The sequence below is a fragment of the Xiphias gladius genome, chromosome 6 (assembly GCF_016859285.1).
Source record: "Xiphias gladius isolate SHS-SW01 ecotype Sanya breed wild chromosome 6, ASM1685928v1, whole genome shotgun sequence".
NCBI lineage: Eukaryota > Metazoa > Chordata > Actinopteri > Istiophoriformes > Xiphiidae > Xiphias > Xiphias gladius.
Genome location: NC_053405.1, coordinates 8,339,630 through 8,364,059, shown reverse-complemented (window position 1 = coordinate 8,364,059; position 24,430 = coordinate 8,339,630). Strand labels below are relative to the sequence as shown.

The 24,430-nt window shown below is 38.6% G+C and overlaps 1 protein-coding gene across 3 annotated transcripts in view; it reads right to left on the bottom strand.

Annotated features, from left to right (window-relative positions):
* Positions 1 to 24,430, bottom strand: part of raver2 (ribonucleoprotein, PTB-binding 2) — a 108,485-nt gene that overhangs the window by 65,248 nt on the left and 18,807 nt on the right. For 2 of the 3 annotated variants that reach the window (XM_040129668.1, XM_040129669.1), the window contains one exon: positions 12,669 to 12,735. The exons of the other annotated variant lie outside the window; for it this stretch is intronic. In XM_040129668.1, coding sequence (XP_039985602.1) covers positions 12,669 to 12,735 — 67 coding nt within the window. The remainder of the gene's footprint in view (positions 1 to 12,668; positions 12,736 to 24,430) is intronic. 3 annotated transcript variants of the gene reach the window in all.

Below are 24,430 nucleotides of genomic sequence, written 5' to 3'. Positions count from 1 at the left end.
ACCAACTGCATTTTGTTTTATCATTACTGTCCTTTTTGTAGCTTTATCAAAAATTGTTGACGGTATGCATGTGCCTTGCTGAATGTATATCCACCAATGTTAAGGGAAGCATGGAAGGTCTAAATTTCTCCAATGAAAAAAAAGGATTCTAAGGAGTTCATAATCAGAATTGGGAAACTACTAAATATTTAAACGTGTTCTGAACTGGTTCCAATACAGAACCATGGTGGCGCATGTGCTTAATGTTTTTCAGACATTTGCAGAAACCCTAGGCAGTGAACGACAGCCATTTTCTCTGACCGTCATCTTCCACGTTCTACTTCTAAACTAAATGCACCCTTCCAGACATCACAAACAACTATCAGCCAAGCTAATCACTTTTCCACTCAGCAGCATCATTACCAGAACAGAACAGAAAGAAAACAAACCCACAGCAACTCAAAGACAAAGATATTAATCTTTATAATAGGTGCTGAATATAATTAAGGCAAGAGAGTAGCTTATTGATGTAAACAAAAGTAAAGAGGATGAGAGTAAAAAAAAGAACAAAGAACAGCTTAACAAGTCTTTTTGCCATTAAAAATTACAAATGATGGATGTTTTTACTTCTGTGAATGCAGGACAAGTCACTGAGTCCATATTTGTCCCTCAGCTTGTGTATTTTTGTATTTTGTCCACACCGTCACACACATAAAGCGACAGGCCAATGAGCTTTCTGCCAGCATATGTTGTCTTCATTATTGGACAGTGCAGCGACAAACACAAAGGCCTCCATTGAAAAGCAGGGATTCCCAGGATAACCCTCGCTATTGTATTTCCAGATCCCTGGTTCCGCAGCGCTGCCGAATTAGTACACATACCTCTGGATTGGTGGCGTCATGTGGAAGCGGCTAGCTCACTGTGGCTGGTTGGCTGGCTGACTGAATGGTTGGATGGGTGGATTGATGCCTGCAGATTCCTAAAAGGCTGGCAGACAGCTTCATATGCCTGTCTGTGAGTACATATAGTCCAGGTTGAAATTATTTTCACTCCTGAATTTTAAGTACAGAATTAAGAACATCTTCAGAAATAAATGCAAATTGACCAATTCTGTATAATCAAAAATATTTGAATAAAATGTCCAAGGTTACTGAACAACAGAAAATAAAAATTTAAAAAAATGTATAGTAGTAAAATAATACAAACACAACATGTACTCCAGGTTGAAGAACCTTTGGCAACAATGACAGCTTCTAAATGTTTCTTGTGGCCATCTGGAAGCTTTGTGAACCTGTCTGCAGTAGTTTCTGCCACTCTATAGAACATCATCACAGAAGGACTGTGGCTTATCTATGAAAGTTTGCAAACATTAGTCTTGTCTTTTTGTGCCTCTCTTTCAATAGTGGTGTTCTCCTTGGCCTTTGCCCATGGAGCCCTATTTGGTATAGTCTGGGCGTATGGTACAGGCTGAAACCACAACTCCAGATTGCTCCATGTCTGCCTGAAGCTCTTTAGATGTCTGGTGTGGCATTTTTTTCTACAATCCGCATCAACCTTCGCAGACTTCTCTCATTTAGTTTTTTCTTAGTGCCGTGTTCTGGAAGCATCTTAACAGTTTTATGATTGTGAAACTTCTCGATAACATCACAAACTGTTGAAACCAGGATTTCAAAACACTTTGGCGATTGCCTTGTAGCCCTTCAAGACTGTTTGATATGTTTTTTGATAATAACATTTCCGATGCTCTCAGACAGCTCTCTTGTCTTCACCTTTGTGGAAGAAGCAACTGGAAAACAATCTATCCCTTTTTATGCAGTAACACCATCATTCATTGGTTGATTCAGGTCATGTGAACACTGAAAATTAAACAGCTGAGTCTTATTTTGTTCGAGGAATTAATTTAATTCAAAACAAGCCTCAAACTTTTTATATATTCAGTATTTAAAAATTTGAGTTTGCCCAAAAGTCAACTGTCTTTCTGACCGGCATTTTAAATAGTTTTCGAGATGAGCAAAATTTGCTCTTGAGGAGTATTATTGTGAAGCTACACTTCTTTTCTGCTGGTCTGTGATCTCAAATGAGTTGTGGATATAAATAATAATTAGATGATTAATACCGATGACACGGATCGCTGCCTAAGGCACTGGAAATGGATCACGTAAGATAGAATCTCAAAATGCGAAAAAAATAATTAAAAACACATTAGGCCATGAATTTGTAAAAGAATTTTGTTTGGCCTGTTCTGATAAAACCAAGGGAGAAATCAAATGTATTAAAATTAAGCATGCACAGTAAACAAGCCAATTTAACGACAAAACACGCACCATCATTTATCAAAGGCTTCTGGCCACAGGTGAATTGAAACATTTTAGATTTGAAGTACAAAATTTAAACATCAACAGAACTGAAAGTCTGAATCTGAACTAATTTGCAGCCAACTCAATCTGCTCTGATAATGAGATTTCATCCAGCGCTGGCAATCCTAGCAGATAATACTTTAACTCTAGCACTCTAACGTTTTGAATGCAGACCAGCTAAGAAGCTGCTGGTAAAGTACCTCCAATTTGCTAATGGTGAGGAAAGGACATAAAGAAGGAATGAAGTAAGGGAAGGAGGGACTGAGAGGCTGGAGGCAATAAGATGTTGGAAGGAGGCATAGATCAAAGGACGTTGAGAGGATTAGATACCTTTAGGGGGAATATTTGGCAATAAAGTGTTTAAAAAAAAAAAAAAATTGGAGCCGCTACGACAAAGGAGGAGGCAGCAGTGGTAGTGGATACTCAGCTTGTGTGTGTTACATGTGTGTGTTGGGAGAAAAGGAAAAATCATTAGGAAAAATCATTAGCCGAGGAGCTGAAGCAACAGCCCGAAGCAAAGCCACAAATGGAGACACAGAGATACATATACACACAGTGGGACACACTTAAACACACACGTTAACACAGAAATGTGCACTGCAGGACACACTGACAGATACAGACACACAAACACTGCCATCAGTATGACCTAATAAGTCCAACGGTGGAGGCTGGCTCAGTGAACTGATATGGTCATGAGGTGCAGATGTATGCCAAAGCTTTTCCGAGCAGTACATTTCAATTAGAGCAGAGGTCGAGAACGAGCCAGGAGGAGGTTTCACTAACTAGTTACCATGTTAACGGTGAGAAAAACACCACATAGAAACATAAGAAAGACAGAGGACAACAGTTTCATGGTAATCTCTTTTGCTACACCCAATAAATTCAATTAGAGCAAACGCAGTGAAAAAACCATGGGGTCAATTACCAATTCATCCAGAAAGAATTATCTTTAGTGTAATTAAAACCTGTAGCCTAGGAAAAGCCAGTTACATACACCTCAAAGAAAATGACTAACACTGAAGTAATTTAATTGCAATTACAAACATCAGAGTCTTAATAAGATGACTGCTAAGTAGCAGGACTCCTCATCTATAGAGAAGGTCTGGTACATGAGAACTCTTCAAGAGGGAACAAAACAAAGTATTCAACAGTAATTTGGCCCGGCCAATTTAACAGCCAATATTAGCCTATTAAAGATACCGTTGTACATTTCATCAGATTTTTAAACTGACAAACTCACTATTTTAATTTATATACACATGACATGCAATGGGGTCACTTGCACACATGCATTAAGTGAAAATGAAACAGGTGTAAAAACAAGAGTCCAGTCCTGCCAGTATTATAATGGACTCGTCACTAAAAGGACTTCTCAAATACAAAAACACACTTTTAATACAAAACACAATGACACTCACACTCCCAAATAACCAATTTAGCAACAAAAAAAATTTGCATGCTTGACTGTGTCTGCATATGTGATATATTCAACTCAGGGAATATGTCTGCATTCCACACAAATTATAAAAAATCTCTCTGCAGATATAAAATCATGTAGCCATTTTCTGTTCCCTGAGGGAACGATGCCATTTTTGATCCATACTTCATTGACAGCAGAGCCTGACTCTTATGAGTTTCTTAAATACCAAAATTGAGATACTGGAGATAACAACGAAAAAATTAGTGTGGACTGTGGATGGCCTGGTGAACACCAACATCTATACAATAGTTTTGTTTAGTTTTTTTTGTTTAATGTTAGAGGTCTGAATGTAGCTCATAACCTCTGTGGGGACACATCCTCTTCTTACCGGGACGAGACCCATTTTATTTTAGCTCAAAATGGGGTTTTGCTGATTAATCACACATTGAATGTTTCCGTGTAAAACAGACTACCTTTGTAAAACTCAATTTTCCATAAGTTATCAGAAAGACAATGATTTTTATGTTGGGCCACCTTTTTGAGAAAATCGTTAAAACAGAGTTCACAAAGGGAACTTCCATTTCTTTCGTGTGATTAATATTTCATTGGGTTTCTATTACAGAGCCTAGGGGCTGATAACAGAAAGATATATAAAACCAATATACAACCAATTTCATATTTTAAGCTAATTTGCTTGATAACAGCTGTGTGCTGCATCATAATCACAAGATGTGCAACAGGGCTCAATATTTTCTCAATTAACGAAAGAATCTGATTAACAAATTTTATGAGGGGTATAAATCCTTCAAGTGTCCCTAGTTTGAATCTGATGAAAGATTATCAACCATGCAGCATGATGTACGCAAATAATTCCACATCAAAAAAATTAAACATTTTTCCGATTCAACCTTGCGGGGAAATGTGAGCGAACTCTCTGACCTGTTGATCACCTCCCTTGTTAAAGCTGAACAAACTACATTAAAGCCAGCTACATCCTCACAGAGAGATGAACAGATTATCTACCTGGGGTAAAGCTGATTCTCGGCTAATTCTCTGCAGAGAGTTAAGCAACAAAATTAACTGAGATTGATACGTTCATTCTATCCATCCCCGTCTCTCCCTTTCACCACCTGATGATACAGAGCGCCAAAGTCTCGCCTCACTTCTGTGTTAGCATCTGTTCAATGTTTGAGTCCTGCATCTTTATAATCTTTGTTAATATGAAAAGGTATTAAAGTAGTAGATATTGGTTCATGTGAAGAGAAAATCCTCTATGTTATTTCTTGTGGCTAAGGAGAGTGGAACCAAGGTAAGCTTGGATATGGGGCAGGACTTCAGCGCTCTAGAGTTTGAGTGTTTCATTCCCATATTGGCTCAGTGATCTTTCGGAAATGTGTCTGTGTGTGACAGCTTAAGAAGGACCTGAAATTTTCAAGTGTTGTTTAGATACTCTATCAACAACTGATACAACACAAAAGAAATTCAGACTATATCTTGTTCATGAAAGCTTACATTTGTAAGCCTCTTGTGTCAGATACTGTGATAGCAACAGCAGTGGTAAGAGTAGTGACTTTGTTGAAATAAACAGATAAAAGGGTTGTGTCGTAGTATATGGCTGGACCGCCCTTTATCTGTTTGCTTCTCTCCTACTCTCTGTGCTCACATACACAGTATTTGAATACAGCTGAATTCCCAATAAAGCTGTTCTCATTTACATGTTTTCTGTTTCTGGTGTCACACAACAGAACAAGTATGAAATAGGGACTCCAACGCAGCCCATCAAGACTACATGTTAACCAGCAGTCACTTCCAAGCCATTTCCGAGCTGCTCTACAACTGCTAAAATCCTAATTTCATAACCGCGACGTTGTCTTACAATATCACCATAGACATAAGTTAAAGAAAACGGCTATGTTGAGATTGCAGCTGTTTTTACTTGTAAAATCATCAATCAGAGAGAAAGTTAGAAGCTCATTCACGTCTGGGTCAGCTGCCATGTGGTCTAATCAATGAAACGCACGGAGAGGTGCACCTGTGGAGGGAAAGCCCGACCTTGCGCTCGCAGGGCAATACTGGCAACTTTCTTCTATGGAAAGTAGCTAAGTGTTGTCCAAAAAGTCACTAGATTTGTCATTGGGTGCTTTTGTGAAGAAAAGTCACTAAAAGGGTGTGAAAAATTGGTAAATGTAGCAACAAAGGCACTAAGTTGGCTACACTGCATTTAAACATCCCCCAGATGAAGCATTAGAAACTGTTTACACCTGTTCATTTTGAAAGAGAAACAGCCAATGGTGTAACTTCAGCACTTAGTCACGAGGCATTCAGCTGACCAATGGTGTAACTTCATCACTCAGTCAGTCAGTCACGGCCATTCACATTTATAAGGCTGGCCCCGCTGTTGCGGTCCAGCGAAAAAAGGAGTGCCAGCGACATACAAAACTCCACAATGATGCCACAGTACCGCACACACTGCGATTCAAAAGTGATTCATCAGTGCAGTGCAGAAATACCTCAGCAGTGAGCACCTTGCAAAAAAAAGTTTTGCTCAAAAAACTTCAATGATCCCACTTTCATGAAGCAGAGAGGAATAGAAAGCCTTTGACACATGAAAGTAACACAAAAATAGTGAAGTGAATAATGAAGAGAAAGAATGCTCTCACATTCAAAGTCATTAACTGTTCCATTAATTTATAACCTGTTAAATTAACAGGACAGGATAATATGATCTTACAACTTCATTTTACTTTCAGCCACAATTACATTTTTTCTGTGTCACAAGATTTAAGTTACTGCTGGAAACTGTCCTCAAATGTGGAAATTGAAACAATATGCAGTGAGTCTGTATAGTGAAAATTCTGACACACACACACACACACACACACTGTGGATCTCTATATACGATGCTGGTATGTTGTCCTTTTGGCAAACAATGGAAAATATACACTACATTGTAGTCCCAGCAGTGCAGTTGAAAGTCTGGGCATGAAGCCAGACTTAATTATGAACTTTTCACCAAATTTCGGGTCATTCACTTAAAAACGGTTTCACAGAGTGTCACACTTCAATATGTTCAACTGTTGCATGGTGTCAGTGACAGAAAGAAACACAAAATCTTGTAATTTTCTAAGCTCTGAGACTGGAGGGATAGAAAAGGTGAAAGAGAGAAAGAGACAGGGGGAAAGAAAGGCAAGTGTGAGTCAGACTATAAACACTTGGTTGGGGTGAAGTTATCCAGCTGCCATGAAAACTAATCCAACTGCAGACAAGTTCAAGCCGACTGTCATGTAACACACACACTTACACACAACCAACACTACTCTCTCTATAAAACACATAGAAACACAGCTGTACATTTGTTATGACACACACTTTAAACTGCACACAAGTATGTATACATCAGCAAAAACACACACTAAATATAAAAACCACAGGAGCTGGAAGTGTGTGTTTAGGGTAAGTGAAGAGGTGACAAGGCAGGGGGTTACCAGATCAAGGCAAAAATATTCTATCGTTCAGCACCCGTGCACAGACACACGCGCACACACAGCGACACACACGCGAGAAGCTACAGAGGCTTGAACACAATCTTCCACACCTCTAACTGAGGCAGTTGGGGATCTTCCACCACACATGTATACACATGCAGGCACGCATTTATACCGGCTCAGGGACAGTGCCCACGTTGCCTGCTGAAAATGCGTCCCACCTTAAACAATCACATTTGTACTTATTTCATTAAGGCGAAAGAGTTAATGAGCAGTGTCAATAAGTTAAATGTCCACATCGACTTAACAGAAAACACTAAAAAAAAAAAAAAAAAGCCAGCCAGCCAGCTCCAGCACCACTAAAAAAAAAAAAAAAAAAAACAAATAGGGGTGTATTGGCTTTGATAATAACCATGTTTAGCGTCAAAGCGCCAAAAAAGGTTTTAAAGGTTTTCTGCAAGTAAAATAATAATAAGACACACTGAACTGAAAGTTTGTTTTTTGTTTTTGTGTTGAAAGTCAAAAAAGTAGAGTTAAGTTGACCCAACCGACCCAAACAGGTCCCAACAACGTGTTGTGTGGTAGGTTGGGTTCTTGTATAAAGCTTGCGTGGCCGTGCCAGTAAGGCTGAGGCTGATCAGAGGGAGACCATCAATGTTGATCAAATGCGTGTTGGATGCAATCCTCCAAACCAAAACACCTACATAATACACATAGTTCCGCGCCTGGATTAAGTTTTGGAAGTTCACTGTCTGCATGTTCAAAGATCATTCAAGTACTAACTGAAACTACCTACTAACCAAGGCATATCATAGGCATATTACATATGTTATGCTTTGACACATGCTGGTATTGTACGTAGCCAGAATATCTACATAATCTACATAAAATGTACATGTTTTTTGCTGTGTTATTGTAAGCGACACTGTCACCTATTAAGGTATTTATTTTTTTCAGTCAGGTATTTTTTTTTTTTTAAAGATCTTTTTCAAGCAAGCAAAATCACAAAAGTATTTGAAGAGAAATAAAAAAAAAATTCGCTTGTTCTGGGCTTCTGAAGGCCTTAAATTCAGGAGGGAGTACTCAGGTGTAGTTTTGTCAGGTCTGCCAGCCAGGGTGGGTTCTCCAAGGTTTTTAACTCCGAGTTCTCTCTACTCTTCATTTGATAACAGTGGTCTTGTGTTGTACAGTCGGGGAGAATCTTTAAAAATGACATGGAGAGTTAATAGTGTGCAGGTTTTTATTCCAATTGATCATATCCGCAGACGAGTTCTTCCCCCGTGCTTCAAGAAGCGCTAATAAGAGGGTGGAGTCTGTGGTCAAAATGACTGTTTGGTTCCTCACAGTCACTGATGTACAGTATGGTGAGCAGACAGGGTTGGGTACTAATGTATAGCTGCAGAATTAAAGGAATACTAGTTCTTGGGAAATACGCTTATACACTTTTTGCCGAGAGTTAGATGAGAATTTCAATACCACTCTCATGTCTGGTAAATATGAAGCTGGAGCCAGCTGCTGGTGCTTTTTAGACTAAGGTCTGTGTAGGGATTATACAAATGAGACATATCATGTAAATTAGTGAGCTTTAGAGCTACCTGATTGCTGGCTCCGACTATATGCTTACCATACGGACATGAGAATAGTATCTTTCTTTTCATCTAACTCTGGAAGAGAAAGCAAATAAGTTTATTTCCCAAAATGTCAGACTACTCTTTTCAAAAACAAAACAGCTTTCTGTTACCCCTTATTCTCTCTGATCACTCATTTCATCATGCAATACAGAATTTATGTTTGTGCTGCCAGATGAGTTGATGAGCATATAATGGTGATTTTATCACATGTATCATTACAGCAAACCCAGGAATTTACTGGTAGCCTCAATTAACAGATAGCAGTAATGACGTGATCGAATCACTGTTTTATTTACACGTTAACCGTGTTTGCATTAACGCAAAAAGTGATCAGAGAGTAAAGGGCAACAGAATGGTTGTACCCAAGGTTTGTACCCAACCACTTCTGTAAAGGCTGCCAGTCATACTTCAGTCATATTTCAAAAAGCTGTTGAGGTTTAATCTGCTAAAACAAAATGTCCATCCATCTATTCAACCCCACTCCTAATCTGATTCAAAAAAAGAAGAACAGGTTATTCCTGGTAAATTTCTATTTTTCTGACAATTCAGATTGGAGAGAATATGATCTGAAAATGCTCTCTGTATTGCTGATTCTCTCTGTGTTATCTAGCAACACATTCCTGAACACTTATCAACTTCATGCTCAAACGTAAAGCTAACAAGCTGTGAAAGCTCCTTCTCTTGCCTTGGAGCAGACAAAGCCTCCCACAGCCACACCTCTGCTGCAATGTTCGATCTGAGCAGTGTCCTTAAAATTCACAACAGCATTGACAAAACTCTTTGAAGACGTATATGAATTTCTCTCAAAAACATCTAACATCTTAATTCAAAGGGCTAATACTGAGACATCAGGTGGTTACTCCATGATGGTGTCAAACTGCCTGAAAATGAAACAAGTGTCACATAGTAAGGAAGAAAAGATGGAGAAACAAAAAAAGAGGGAGGGTGTAAGTGTTGAATGAAAGGGAGAGACTGACAGACACTATGACAGTGACACATGGTGACAGTGTCAGAGATGGAAGGACAGCGAGTGAGAGAAGATAATGGAGAGTAAAGTAAGACTGAGAGGGAAAAGAGGCAAGAAACACATGAAATCGGTGCAATTGCTAGCATCAATATGATTTTGTTAAAGAAAAATTAAGCTTTGTCTTAAACAGCCTCTGATTTTCATGACGATTCTAGTCCCGCTCCACCCACCTGTCTACATCAGAGCTCTTCACCTGACGTCCCCACAGCAGCCTAATTACCGTACCCTGGCTGCTGGTCCGATAAGGCCCTGTGTTTCATCAGGCTCTCATTTGCTCTTAAACAGCATTAACCTTTTGGACAGGCTGGTGCTTTGATTTCTCAGATGTTTACAGCTCCCCTCTACTTTCTAAAAGCGTTATGTTTCAGGTGCTTGGCCGACTGCACAGACTAAATATAGGCACTATGTAAGATTTCCCTGGAAAGGGACACACTCTAGAGGCAGGGGGCCTGCTCTTTTTGTGTGTGTGTGTGTGTGTGTGTGTGTGTGTGTGTGTGTGTGTGTGTGTGTGTGTGTGTGTGTGTGTGTGTTGACTGTGAGCTTGTGTGTGTCTTCTTGTATTGCCAGACTCATGAGGACCCAAATGTACTCAGAAGGAGAGGAGGATAGAGAAAACCCTCTAAAATGAGTACAGTTATGTTATAATCACTTTTATACAGAGCCTAATTTAAAGATAAAATGTTGGTGTAGGATTCAAATTCTAATTAAAATGTGTTCAAAACTTGGTTAAGAGTTAATTAAAGTATGTTTTGCTTAAGATTAAAATTATTTGTGTGTGCAAAAACATATTTGTGTATCTTTATGGCACATTAAACTGCAGCCATGATTTGCGCCAAGATTGTAAAAACAGATTTTACTATTTGAATTTTGACTCAAGCACTGAGCTGCCACTCAAATGCTTTAAAAAACTTTAGTTCTTTATTTTAGAACCACTTGAACTGAACCCATCGCTGACTCTTCATGCTAGTTCTCTACTGTTGAAATCAAATAACCTGTCAATTTTGTGATCACTTGTGCTAGCCAGCTAGCCCGTTTTTAAGTATGTATCACTGCAGAAACCATCAAGCCTGACAAGGAGATGAATCCTCTAAACTTCAACTTCAAGTGATGTGGTTAAAAACAGTTTGATTCCCTTCGTTGAAAGGCAAAATACGATATGACACAAAAAACACACAAATCTATTGCTGAATAACAGAAAAAGTCTGAAGTCTGTAGAGAAGTCAAGTCAGTCAATTTTTTTTCATATGACCCAATATCACAAATTCGCTTCAAGAGGCTTTACAATGTGTACAGCTTATGACACCCTCTTATCCTTTATAAAATGGCAGTGGAAAAAAACTACCACAGTGTACCTTGCAACAATCTGTTTTATTGTGTCAATATTATACTGTATCACCTAATATTAAAATTTAGGTTGAATTTAATTAATTTGAGTCAATTCACAGAGAAATTAGTTTTGTTTTTTTTTTTTTTTTTTAAATAGTTAACTACCAGTCCCAAGTCCTTCTGCAGTCCTGCACCTACATTTCACCAGTCACAACCACCATCGGTGTGCTGAAAACTCATGGACTTGAAACAAATCTGTTAATTTGATTGACGTATAGACTTTAAGCTTTAATTATAGAGGATTTAACAAAAATATCGCATTAAATGTTTAGGAATTACAGCTATTCTTATACATAATCCCTAACTTTCAGATGCTCAAAAGTAATTGGACAATTGACAATTTATCAGTTTCATGGCCAGGTTTTACCTGTTCCCTTGTTATTTCATTACATATTAAGCAGATGAAAGGTCTGGAGTTGATGCCAAGTGTTAAATTTGCATTTGGTAGCTGTTCATAGGAACTCTCAATATACAATCCAAAGAGGTGTCGGTGCCAATGAAAGAGGCCATCATTAGGCTGAAAAAACAAAACAAACCTATCAGACAGATAGCAGAAACTTTAGAAGGGGCTGCAAAACTGTTAGGATGGTGCTTCACAGTACAGAGGGATAATGACCCAAAACATACTGCAAAAGCAACCCAAGAGCTTCTCAAGGCAAAGAAATGGAATATTCTTCAATGGCCAGTCAGGCACCTGATCTCAACCAAACTGAGCATGCTTTTCACTTACTGAAAACAAAACTGAGAACAGAAAGACCCACCAACAAGCAGCAAATTATGGCGGATGCAGTAAAGGCCTCGCAAAGTATCTCAAGGGAGGAAACTCAGCATTTGGTGATGTCCATGGGTTCCTGACTTCAGGCAGTCATTGACTGCATAGGATTGTCATCCAAGTATTAAAAATAAACTCTACATTTATAAGTAAATTGGTTTGTCCAATTAGTTTTGGGCCCCCTGAAAATGAGGGACTATGCATAAAATGGCTGTAATTCCTAAATGGTTAATGGAATATTTCTTTAAACCCTTTGAATTAAAGCTGAAAGTCTTATCTTCAATCACAGCATGATGGTCCCAATTCACATCCACTGTGGTGGTGTAGAGAGACAGAATTAAGAAAATTGTGTCACTGTCCAGATACTTATGGACCTAACTGTACATCCATCTTTGTGAGGACCAAGGCTACAGGACATTTTGTCAGATCCTTACTTCTTCAAAGTGCTGTTTAAGAGTTAAGAGTGTCTGGGTTAAAATTATGTTTGGGTTGGAGATCAAGTAATGGTTGGGGTTAGGCAATTCATTCTGTCAATGTGGGTCCTCACAAGTATAGGAGCACAAGTATGTGTGAGTATGTCTGTATGTCTTGTTAAGTGTGAGTTTTACCTGTGCCTTTGTTGCGGTCCACAAAGCAATACTTCAGTTCATATTCTTTCAGAATTTCATGGACTTCCTATAGAGACAGAATGAGAGAGAGAGAGTCAAAAGACAATAACAAAGTTTTCAAATGCTTGTTGAAATGTAAAATATACAAGTCTAAACTATCATCTTGAGCGCTGCAATCAAGGATAATTTTCACTTAGCATCTAATCTAACATTTGCTAAATCAAATCAACTCATTGTCTCAAAATTGTGAAGAAATTTGACAAAAACCCCTCAAAAGTTACCAAAGTGATTTCAGAATTACATATTTAATGTGACCAAAATTCAAAAAGTTCAACAATAACAGAATTTCAAAATCTGTCCTCAGCACATTTTTTCCCCCCTTTTTCTATATTTTTTTTATGGTTATTCTGAATAATTATCAAAGTTGTCAGTCAATTTACGGTGAACCAAGTACTCCATTACTCAGTTAATAATTTCAACGCTACACATAATGCATCCGTTTTACCATAAATGAATGATACGGATTTTTGCTCATCACAATGTTGAAACTTTATTTTCGACACTTAAAGCAAACTCTTCCTTCACAATTAACTCTTCGATAGATGTCTCCTATCAGGCTTATAATGCAGCCCAGCAGCTCACCACATGGCACTCCAATCCACATGGAGACACACACACACACACACACACACACACACACACACACACACACACACACACACACACACACACACACACACACACACACACACACACACACACACACACACACACACACACACACACACACACTTCTGCATCTCAAAATATTTAATCAGATTTTAAAAAGAGCGCCGTCCACTCTCCTGAAGAAATGTTTTTGTCTCTTCAGTGAAAGTATATCATGAAGTGAGAGAGGAAAGGGAGGAACGGGAGCAATGCAACAGCACAGCAAGAGATCCTCACACCCTGTCTGAGTGTGTTAAGAACTCCACTGCTCACCACTCACTCTCTGTTAGCCTTGGTGCCTTCCTAATGGCTTTCACTGTTACATAGCCACACAGAGTCTCTACTGCACAAAAGTCAGTGACAGCAACTGTTCAGAACCTGGCATCAAGTTGTTTTTTTTGTTTTGTTTTGTTTTTTTGTTTTTAAAGATATGCTCCCGTGATATGAGGAACCTTGTAGGATCCAGTCATTGTCAAACCGGTCCCAGAACACAACAGATTCAGATTGAACGGGCACGCAGTGTAGGTGGAAGGACTGAAGAGTGAGCTACAAAGCATAAACATCCACAGCCACAGCGCTAAAACAACCTGCCAGCCTCAGCCTAAATTCTGTGACAGTGAAAAGATCACTTCAGCATAAAGCAATTATTAAGTGCCACCAGAGACCCAATGTAATGGCCAGTCAATGGTACATGATGCACAGCAGAGAGCTCTTTCACACAGTTTTATCCTCAGATGCAAACACAGTGAATTCACCACGAGTATACTGTGGTTCGATTATCTCCCTACTTGTCGCACTGGGCCTCATGCAAGAACCACAAGTATGAACAGATTGGCTCTATGTGGCATGTATGAGTTGTTTGAGAGCATTTATGGCATTCACCAATTTTCTTGTCTAGGTACAAACTAAATTCTGGTGTGGTCCACACATGGTATACAACTTATGTCATTCTTCCAAAAGAGGGGAAGAAAAAAAACGCACACTAATTTGACCTGAAATCGTAATGCCTTAATCTGAAAGAATTTGGAGTTTAAACATGACACCAAAACTAACTAAAATATACATGTAAGACACCGTTACTTAATATACTGTTCACCACATCATCATAATGGCTGGCCAATTTACTGAGAGGGTTTTTTAGATTATGATTTCTTTTACTGCCATATTTTGGCACAGCAACTAATACATACATTACACTAGTTGCAAACTCCTGATGTTTTACAGAATATTCTTTCACTTCAACTGCTGCCTCAGGGTCTTTATGCAGTTTGCGGTCCAGTATCATCGCCTACTGTAGGCTGTAATATTATCTTGTCCAATATCTCAGAGAAGAGATTTTCACGCCCCCCTGAACACTATCAGTCATGGACCACTTTGCTTTAGAGAGACATTTATTTAGTGTCTAACCTCATTTTAAATCATTCCATCTTTATTTTTGTCAAAGTACAGCACTGTTCTCATGATACACTGTTGACCGCTAATATTTTCTAATTGTTTCAGGTTCTCTGACATGACTACTGATGTCTGCTCATTTTTGACAGCAGGACCTGATGCTCTGCAGTGTGACATCTTTTTACTTTCAGGTAACATTTTTATGAATTAAATGTTCCCCACACACTTAGTGGAACTGGTAGCCTTATATGGCAATTTTACTGGCGTTGTTTACGCTAGTGATCAAATCTAAAAAAAATGCACTCTCTCATAACCAGGTGGCATTCATCAGGCTGAAACAACTGATTTATGAGAAGTGTAGCCAGTTAAGAGAGCTTGGTGAATCTAACGCTTGTATGAGTATACCTCAAAGGAAGAAAGAAAGAGGATTGGGATAAGAATATGAAAATGTTCTTAAGGCCAGTGGTCTTTTCCGCTCTCTAATGCTCTTCAGTTTTATTCGAACTTTCGAAATGCAATGAATAAAATACTGGGTTGGAGCAAATAAATAGGCTTGAATGTGGAAAAACATAAAAAAGACAATCCCGAATGGTTACCATTTGGGAGGATGTGTCTACTGTGTGTTGTAAGCTAATGTTGCACAAATTCAGTACTTTTATTCATTGGCTGATGTTGGCCATGTTTTGTTTTTCCATTCAAAAGATGAAAACCAAGTAATGAACCCTGCATTAATTATGTAACGCGGCAACTCGCGGCCATACAATTATCACCTTTTACATGAGAGTGAAAGCAAGGCTGACATTTCCAGGAGGTCATGTGGACAGATACTTCACAGAAAACATTTCCATTTCCACCTAGCACATGATTTCTATAAAAGGGAAAGAAGAAAAAAAACAAAAACAAAAAAAACAACAACACACAAATCAGCCTCAATGTTTGAGGTGTTCTAATATGTACATTTTCCTCTCTCTCTCTCTTTCCCTCTAACCATCATCCAGCCCACTCATCTACACAGTGAGCAGCCATGGTCCCTATCAGTGAAGGCCATGCGAGGCAACCCACAGAGGGTCAACTCACTCGCCCTTAAATTCAGTGCAGAGCGGGCTGTAATGGCTGAGAGGGAAAAACAGAGAGAGAGAGAAAAAGGAAAATATGTGTTAGTTTTGGATCTGTGCTCCACATTTATCTGCAGTAATTCATGATCGATCTCTCCTGCTACAGACAGTGGTAGATTTAGTGAAATAGCACAATTAATCTGAAGGGATGAAGTGGAACCACCTGAAACCAAAACGATGCGAAAAAATGTCTTCACCATCATTGTGTGTGGCTGACGCCTTATCCTATTCTCTTAGAAACAAGTGAAAAATCTAACAGTGCAGTAAGTACAGCCCAATTAAAACTGGCTTTTTGAGGCAGATGCTTACCGATGATTACCGTTTAGGAGATTTAAAAAATCCAATATTGGTAGATTGGCCGATAGTGATTTTAAAGCTGCAACTATTGATTATTTTCATTATTGATTAATTATTTTGTCCATTAAATGTGAGAACATAGTGCAAAATACCCTTTATAATACCCCACAGCCCAAGGTGATATATTCAAATTGCCAGTTTTTTAAACAAAGATCATTTCCTCACATTTGAGAAGCTGGAGCCAGTGATTGGTATTTTGCTTGAAAAATGACAGACAGTTCATCAATAATCAAAACAGTTCCAGATTAATTTTCTGTCAACTGAATATTCAATTAATTGACTATGTGTTGCAGTTTAAGTAAATTTTGAAATAAGCTCATAACGTAACCAAACAATCATATTACAGAGCCCTTAGATTTGTTTGTTTTGTTTTTGTTTTTTAAATTGTGACCAAGAACTACAATTAGTGAGAGATTTTACAGTGTAACAGTAAACTTGTCAGTGTTATGTTGTGGACAAACTATTTAGTGACTTCAAACTTATACACCGATACCAATAACTCTGCAGTAACCTAATACCAGCCAATATATCAGCCTTTCTAGTAATTACATTTCAACCAATCATTTAAACAGAAAAAATCAATTTCCTAGACATAATGTTGAGGTTATTGCACTAGAATCAAGAAATATGAATTTCTTGATTCTTTAGGAAATACTTAAAACGAGTTACTTGAAGCAGTTAACTATTCTTACCACACTGACAACTCAATTATAGTCAAAAATTAGTTTAACTACAAGGGTTTTAAGGGTTTTTCCAAACATTATAATGCAAAAACACACTCATACAATTTTAATACAGGGCTGTGGACAATTAAACAAAAGCGTGCCTGTAGAAATTTGAGGGTGTAAGCAAAGTGATTTACGCCGTTATTGCAAACCAAAGCTCTGCTTCCTTTATACCTTCTTATACCTCTGTTTCAGCGTTTGCGTGTTTCTTTGCTCTTAATGTATTGTTTTACTGTATCAAATTTCTTATTTTATTTTCCCACCTGATCCCTTTTCATTTTCTGGCCACACGACATGTTTCTAGAGGGGAAAGCTGAACCATTGTATTAACAAATATTCGGACTAAAAGAAAACCTTTTAAATGAAGTAAATTTGAGGTAAGAAGACAAACAACAAAACATTTTAATTAGAAATCACGTGAGGTGGTATGCAAAAAAAAAACAGTCTAGAGAAAAGAAACTGTAAAAACAGCCAAATAGCCTCTGCTTCTGCCTTTTTTAGCTAAATGATAGTTACTGTAGTTACTGCTGGACAGTATTGCAGACAGTGACATTGTAGAGTACTTGGTGACATTCAGACAAGGTGAAATCATTCCTCTCTGTCATTCTCTCTATTGCTGCTTTATTGTGTGGCCCTATGTTGCTCTGTGCTTTAGCTGAATTGAGCTGAAGTTTGTGTTTCACAGCATTGGCACATTACAAGACATTTAAAGACTATTTTTAGGAGTCCAAACAGTCCTGCCTCTTGTCTCAGTCACACAGTTTACCAGTTGAGCACACCGTGCTACTCTTTTTTTTTTTTTTTTTTTTTTAAAACGATATTCCAGTTCGTTTCACCATATTTCTTTTTACATTCGATGTTTTAATGACGTTTTACTTGGACTATTTCCCATCACACCGTTCTATGATTCACTTTGTTTCATGGGATTCCCACTACACTATTTCAACAGCTTTCTAATTAACACTGCTGTAATAGCGACGCGGTGCTCAAGTGTTTCAAAACAGTCACTCGGCTCAGTAAAGGGACAGAAAGGCAAACCAGCCAACAGCTGTAAAATCAAAGACAGAGCAAACACACATTCTCTACTGAAAGTAAACTCATTAACTGCAAATCATAAGACATTGATTTTACATTTTGAGTCAAAATAAAGCTACATTTTGTTGCCTATAACCACTACACATAAGTGGATATAATCAACAAACTGTGACAGATTTTGAGCATCGTTCCACATTTAAATTGTAAGTCTTCGAGACCAACAGTGACTAGATAAAGAACCTGGACTGTACGTGGTCAGAAGCAGCAGGCCAATCTGCTATTGTGTTTTCTAATTAAGCCAGTTCTATATATGTTCCTCTATGTCCGGCTGTTCTATAGTACACCTGAGCATGTAATTTTGATCCTTGCTGTGTTATACTGTTACCCTCTGCTTGTTTCAATGCTTTAAGAAGCTGAAGTTTCCAGCAAGTCCAGTCATTACCCCAGCACCTGCCTTGTAGAGCTTTTTTCAGTGCGTGCATGTGTGGGCGCACGTATAATGTACATATGCATAACCTGGTTGGGGCAATGACGCAAAGTACCTTGGGAAGATGATGAATATGACAGCTGTCCCATCTGACAGCTGGTAAGACTACATGGAGCCCATAGCCATAGTGTTGGTTCTTGAAGGAACACGCATTCACTAGCACCACCCAAATCAAGTGATCATCAGCTTCACACCTGTTCACACAACGGAACAGTGAGCACTCAGCTCCATACTTGCTAAAGATGGTGTGCTACTAAATACTACCAACCTTTATTAACTGACCAATTACTGCAATGTAAGCCAATACATACCACCCACCAATCCAGCCTTCACCTATATTATGTTGTTTAAGTTTGAGCTACTGCTGCAGCAAACTGATGTCCACAAGCTGACAGCACACAAATTTTTATACAAGCTGATTCAAACTACTGTATCTCTATGACACACTAGAGCATATTTCTATCATTGAGTATATTGTCTGTACTGATTTAGACTGGAAGTAAAGTTCCACGAAGACAAACATAATTGTCTTTGCTGCTCTGCGTAGAGGAGGGTGTTACAGGAAACCAAAGGGCCGTGGAGGCTTTCAGAGGAGCCGACGCACACACCTACCAAATCTCAACAAGGCATTGTGCTGCCTGGCGCTTTAAACCAGCTGATCGGTTTCTGTTGGGAGGAAGGTTCGAAACGGAAAAGACAAACAAAAAACAAACAAACAAACAAAAACAAAAACAAAAAAAAATAGGTCTGTACAATTATAAAGAAATAGCCGCGTAAACATCTCCGAACATCTGTGCACTTTGCTTACATGCCGTCCAGAGAAGCTCTTCCAGCCCAAATCTCCCAGGTCATATAAACTGTCACTAATTAATGTTAATTTCGTGAGTCACCTGATGAAAGGTCTGTTGTTGGGTTAAAATGCTCTCCGCAAGCTAGTGTCTGTACTCTGCCAAAGATCTTTTGCGAGGGAAGAACATTCACCTTGTAAAACCACTGTACAACCACGTATTCACCGAGTCTTTTTGTAGTACGAACAACTCCAATAGAACGACACAACTGCTCTAGAAGATCGCTTCACGTCAAATTCCCCAAATTAAACTCTAATTCATATCATATCAATATTTTAGGGTTATAAACTTAATACTTTTGAACCAGGACCTTAGAATTGTACCATTTGCCAATTAAAGTTTTTCTAACTCCTACTGTTGGACTCTAAAGAGGATCATATTTTATACAGTGGAAAGTGTACAAGATAATGTAAGTGTAAGGTGACACAGCCAAACTAGAACAGGGCTGTAAACGAATATTCTAAAATTAAAAATAAAAACAAAATAAATAAAAACAGACATTCAATTGTGCAGAGAAAAAAAAAAACGTGGCAGCCTACCTCACAAATTCTTGTGTGGGTCTCGGCGGCTGCACTGAATGCACTGCATGACAGACAGGAGTCACAAAATCTCACTGTCACTGATTGAAAATGAAATTTACGCAGTGCTGAAATGAACGACTAACTCAACAACAACCGAGTGGTAATGATGGTAAAAAGCTCGCAACCCAACTCGACCACAGTGATTTGTCTTCCGAGCAATATAAAAAGCCCTGTTTGGAAATACTCCAGATTTTGGTCCGTAGACAAGAACCTCGAGATAAAGTTGTATGCAAGCTATGTAAGCGACAGTTAGCCTACCATTCCAGCACTAGCAACCTGAGGGCACATCTCGAAAATATGCACCCACGTAGTTATGTCTCCCGTTGTATTGGTTTGCCCTTTTATGAACATAATACAGAAAATAGATATTCAAATGGTTCGAAACCTATTTGTTTTTTAGACAGAATAATCTAATGTAATTTTTTCCCAATTTTGACAGCTCTAAACTGGAATGATTTTTTTCCCCCCTCAACAAAGAAAAGTGGAAGAAGAGAAAATGTGTTTACTCTAACACATGTTCATTCATCATTCATTACACAAACACACACCTTTCTTCAGTCAAAAATGAGATGGCTTACAAACACAAACAGAGCCACTGGGGGAAAGTGAAACAGTGGTCTATCATTTCAACTTTTGTGTTTGTCTGAGAGAGAGAGAGAGATGGAGGGATAGGGTAGAACTGGAGGACAAACCCACTCTGCATGGCCTCCTTACCAGCAGTAACTGTGTCCTTGTCCTACTGATGGAGTGATATATGCTACAGAGAGAGAGAGAGCAGAGGATAAAACCCAGGTCTGCCAGCAATGCTCTACACTACCATGTGGTTTGGACTTATTAGCATTACAATAACCACATCATTATCACTCACATTTATAGAGTTGAAATACTAGCACTGCATTCTTAGCAGTGGTTTTATGAGCAGTGTAACCTGCTCATCAGTAAAGCACACCTAATATTTTATATCTATATACCAGGAAAAAACCTGGATTTTTGTATTTGGGTGACGCTGATGGATGGACGGACGGACGAATCCATTTCCAAGCCTCTACTCGGGACTCAAACACACTCTAATGTTGTCCATATTAAACGCATGGACGGCATCAATCAATTTGCCATTCACTCTTGCTTTCAAACAAATATGAAAAATCCATAACAGCTGCAATTAGTTAAACAGAGACAGAGCGAGAGAGTGTGTATGGGTTGGATGGGTGAATGTGTGTGTGTGTGAGTGAGTGAGTGAGTGAGTGAGTGAGTGAGTGAGTGAGTGAGTGAGTGAGTGAGAGACAGACAGACAGACAGAGCGACAGACAGACCGACAGACGGCTCAAACCTTGCACAGCATGGATCACTGGCCCATCAAATGCCTGCCAGGAGAGCTTCTTAGAAAACATGCACACTCACATATTGTGAGCAGACAAGCATAAACACACACGAGTGCAGACATCTCTTGCTCTCATCCTTCATTTCTCTCTCTCTCTTCCCCTTTTTCTCTCTCACTCTAAAACACATTCTCTGAGTTTCTCACCTTGTGTGCGAGTTTAAACACCCCTGCTCTGCGCTGGCACTGGTAGAATTCCTCAGTTGGACAAGTTTGTTTTGATTCTTTTGCTCTTCTGTTCTCTTTACCCCCCCCCCTTCCTCCCTCCTCCCCTTAAACTCCTTTCTCCTCTCCCTCATTTGTATCCTCCTGCTTTCTCCTGTCTTCATTCTTTTCCATTGATGGACTAAACACGGGCTGTCTGGTTAAATTTCCCTTGTTAAAAAGTTCCCTGAAGGAAAGAGTAGAAAATACACTTGTAGAACATGGAATCAGATCTATGACAGGATCAAAGAGCAAGGATTCAAACCCATAATCAACCTATGCACTCACAAGCACGTGGTTCAAGAGGTGCACTATGCACTGACTGCCAAACTCTAAATGCTGGAATACACTACAAGCACAGGCTTTCAGCTAAGAGCTGAAAATTTTTGCACAGTATTTACCACCCCACAGTGCATCTTTGTTTGCAAATGGTTGAAAATGCTATGCAAATAGTTATGACTTTACAAATGGGCTTCGGCCAAATGTTTCTGATTTACAGGTATATTATTTCCAGCCTGGGTAGATGGAACGATGGCGACACACAGATAAATCCATGCTAGCCAACTTGAATGAACTCCCTGATTGTATGAAGATCTACATTAAGATTTTCTGCAATTAGTTAGCATGTACAGAAAGAAAATTGCCATTGAAATGCTAATTGCTTCCTCACTTTCTGATGCTACACAAATATATCCAGCTTCCATGTACAGTAAGTGGCCAAGGATACTACTTGTACCTTTCCTGACTTATTAAAGAACAATAATAGACAGAATCTGGTCTGTAGCTCTACTAAGCACCTATCAGGGAGGATAGATTGGGGCAGAGGTACTAGTACTGGGATGCAGGAAACTGCAGTTAGTTTTGGCCTGAACCATTGCCCTTATGTTAAATACACAATACACCAAAATATACAATATTTGTCATACTATGACATAAGTAATACGAGATTCATTACTCTGTGACTGCTAAATGTTTTTTTCAGTGGAGTTGAAAAAAAACATCAACCTTACCTATTAAGACCTAATTTGTTGTGAAGAAAAGGCAGTGGCTTTGAATTTCATGTGGGAAGCTGGTGATTTTCCCTGTCAATTCCATACATTCAGAGATACTGCCAGTAGAAAAACTGCATCTTACAGGACGGCCACTGCTTGGTCAAAATCTGTCTGTTGCTTCAACTTGTTTTCAACTTGTGTACATGTCTTAAATAGAGGAACCGGTTGATTTGATCTCAGCAAGAAAGGAACCAGTGGGCTGAGGGAAGCAGGTGGCTTGCCCTGAGACAGAACCGATTCCACTGTCAGCCAGTATGACCCCACCTCCCTCCGCTTTCCACAGCCCCCCATCTCTGCTTGGCTCGCTCCCTGAAGCGACTGGGCTTAGTTTGGAGGTTATTTCCCCCACCGAGACAGAAGTCACATCTCACATATCAACAGCGTCCTGCAGACATCATGTCAAAACATCACCTAAGAATATTCGTTATTTTTTTATGTACCCAATGTGTGGGGTTTGCCACATAAGATAATATAAATTAAAGTGCAAGTGTTTATACAATGATGAAGTGAAGTAGCAGTCCACACTCTACACGTGTGCAGAGACGTGGTAAATCCTAGCCTTCAGATAAGCGAAATACAAAGAATACAACATAAAATTAGTATTTTACCTGGGTATGAGTACTGCTGAAATCGTTTTATGATGTCTATTCTCAACATTCAACACTTTGTCGACAGTTTGGCTTTGCATTTACATCAGAAAACTACACAATAGTTAACATTTAGAGGACAGCTTTAGCACAAAGCTACAGCATGAAGCATCATCATGGCAGCAGAAAAAAAGCACAGTGACTGCCTCTTGTACTCATACACCAAGGCGCCAGTGAAAGCACCATGCACATTAATGGGCTGGATGTGTGAAAGTTAATGTCTTCTGTACTTGCATTACACACATTTTTGTATAAATACTGACTTTAATGAATCAAAAGCAGCTTCACATTATTGGACTCATAAACTAAAGATCTTGTCAAGTGTTCTCGTTTGAAAAATGGTATTACTTAAATATTGGATAAACGCAGATTTGAAATATAATGTAAATATTAGCTTTGTAATTGCCTTATTTAGAATATCTGTAAGGTGATGTAAAAATAATGTTTCAGAACTGATTTGCAGTGTATCTGAATCAACGATTTTCATCTGTGACTGTAATACATTCAGCTAGATTTGACCAAAATATGTTCAAAAGACAATTGACCTTCTTGAGTTATGAATGTAACATTACATTGATACTCTGTTGTGTCTGGCTGGTGCTGAAACGACAAATTAATGAATAAATTGAATTATGAGATTTTCTTCAGGTCAGCAGATTTAATAATAATTTTGATAATCAAACACACAAATCAATTCCTAGTTACAAATTAAAGAAAGATCAACTTGTTTTTTGTTTCATTTCATTATGAAATAAATACTTCTTGGGGTAGGGGGATTGGCTGCTCATCAGACCAAATCGAAAATTTTACAAAATTCTGGCCTCTGGTAATGTGTGATGGCCTTGTGTGTTTTACATACACTAAACTGATTAACTGATTAATGACAGTCATATGAGTTTTACAAACTCTGTAACAACATACTGGTAAATGATTTCTGATAGATGCTCATAGAGGCAGTTTGACAGGTGGGCTTGAATATAAAAGGCATTTTGGGTAAAAAAAAAAAAAAAAAAAAGTTTCCTTTTTGTAATCCATAAAGGCATAATAGTTTTTTTGTCTGTTTTATCTTGACAGAATGACAGTTCCTATTCTTCCCCATGGGTAGAATAAAACACGTGATATTTATGAAAATAAACCACTGACAAGGGAGGACGGATGGGCTCATGCTGTTAATTCCTACTCTGCCATCAGCATTTTGCAAGAGAAATCAAAATCTATCAGACTGAGCATTGT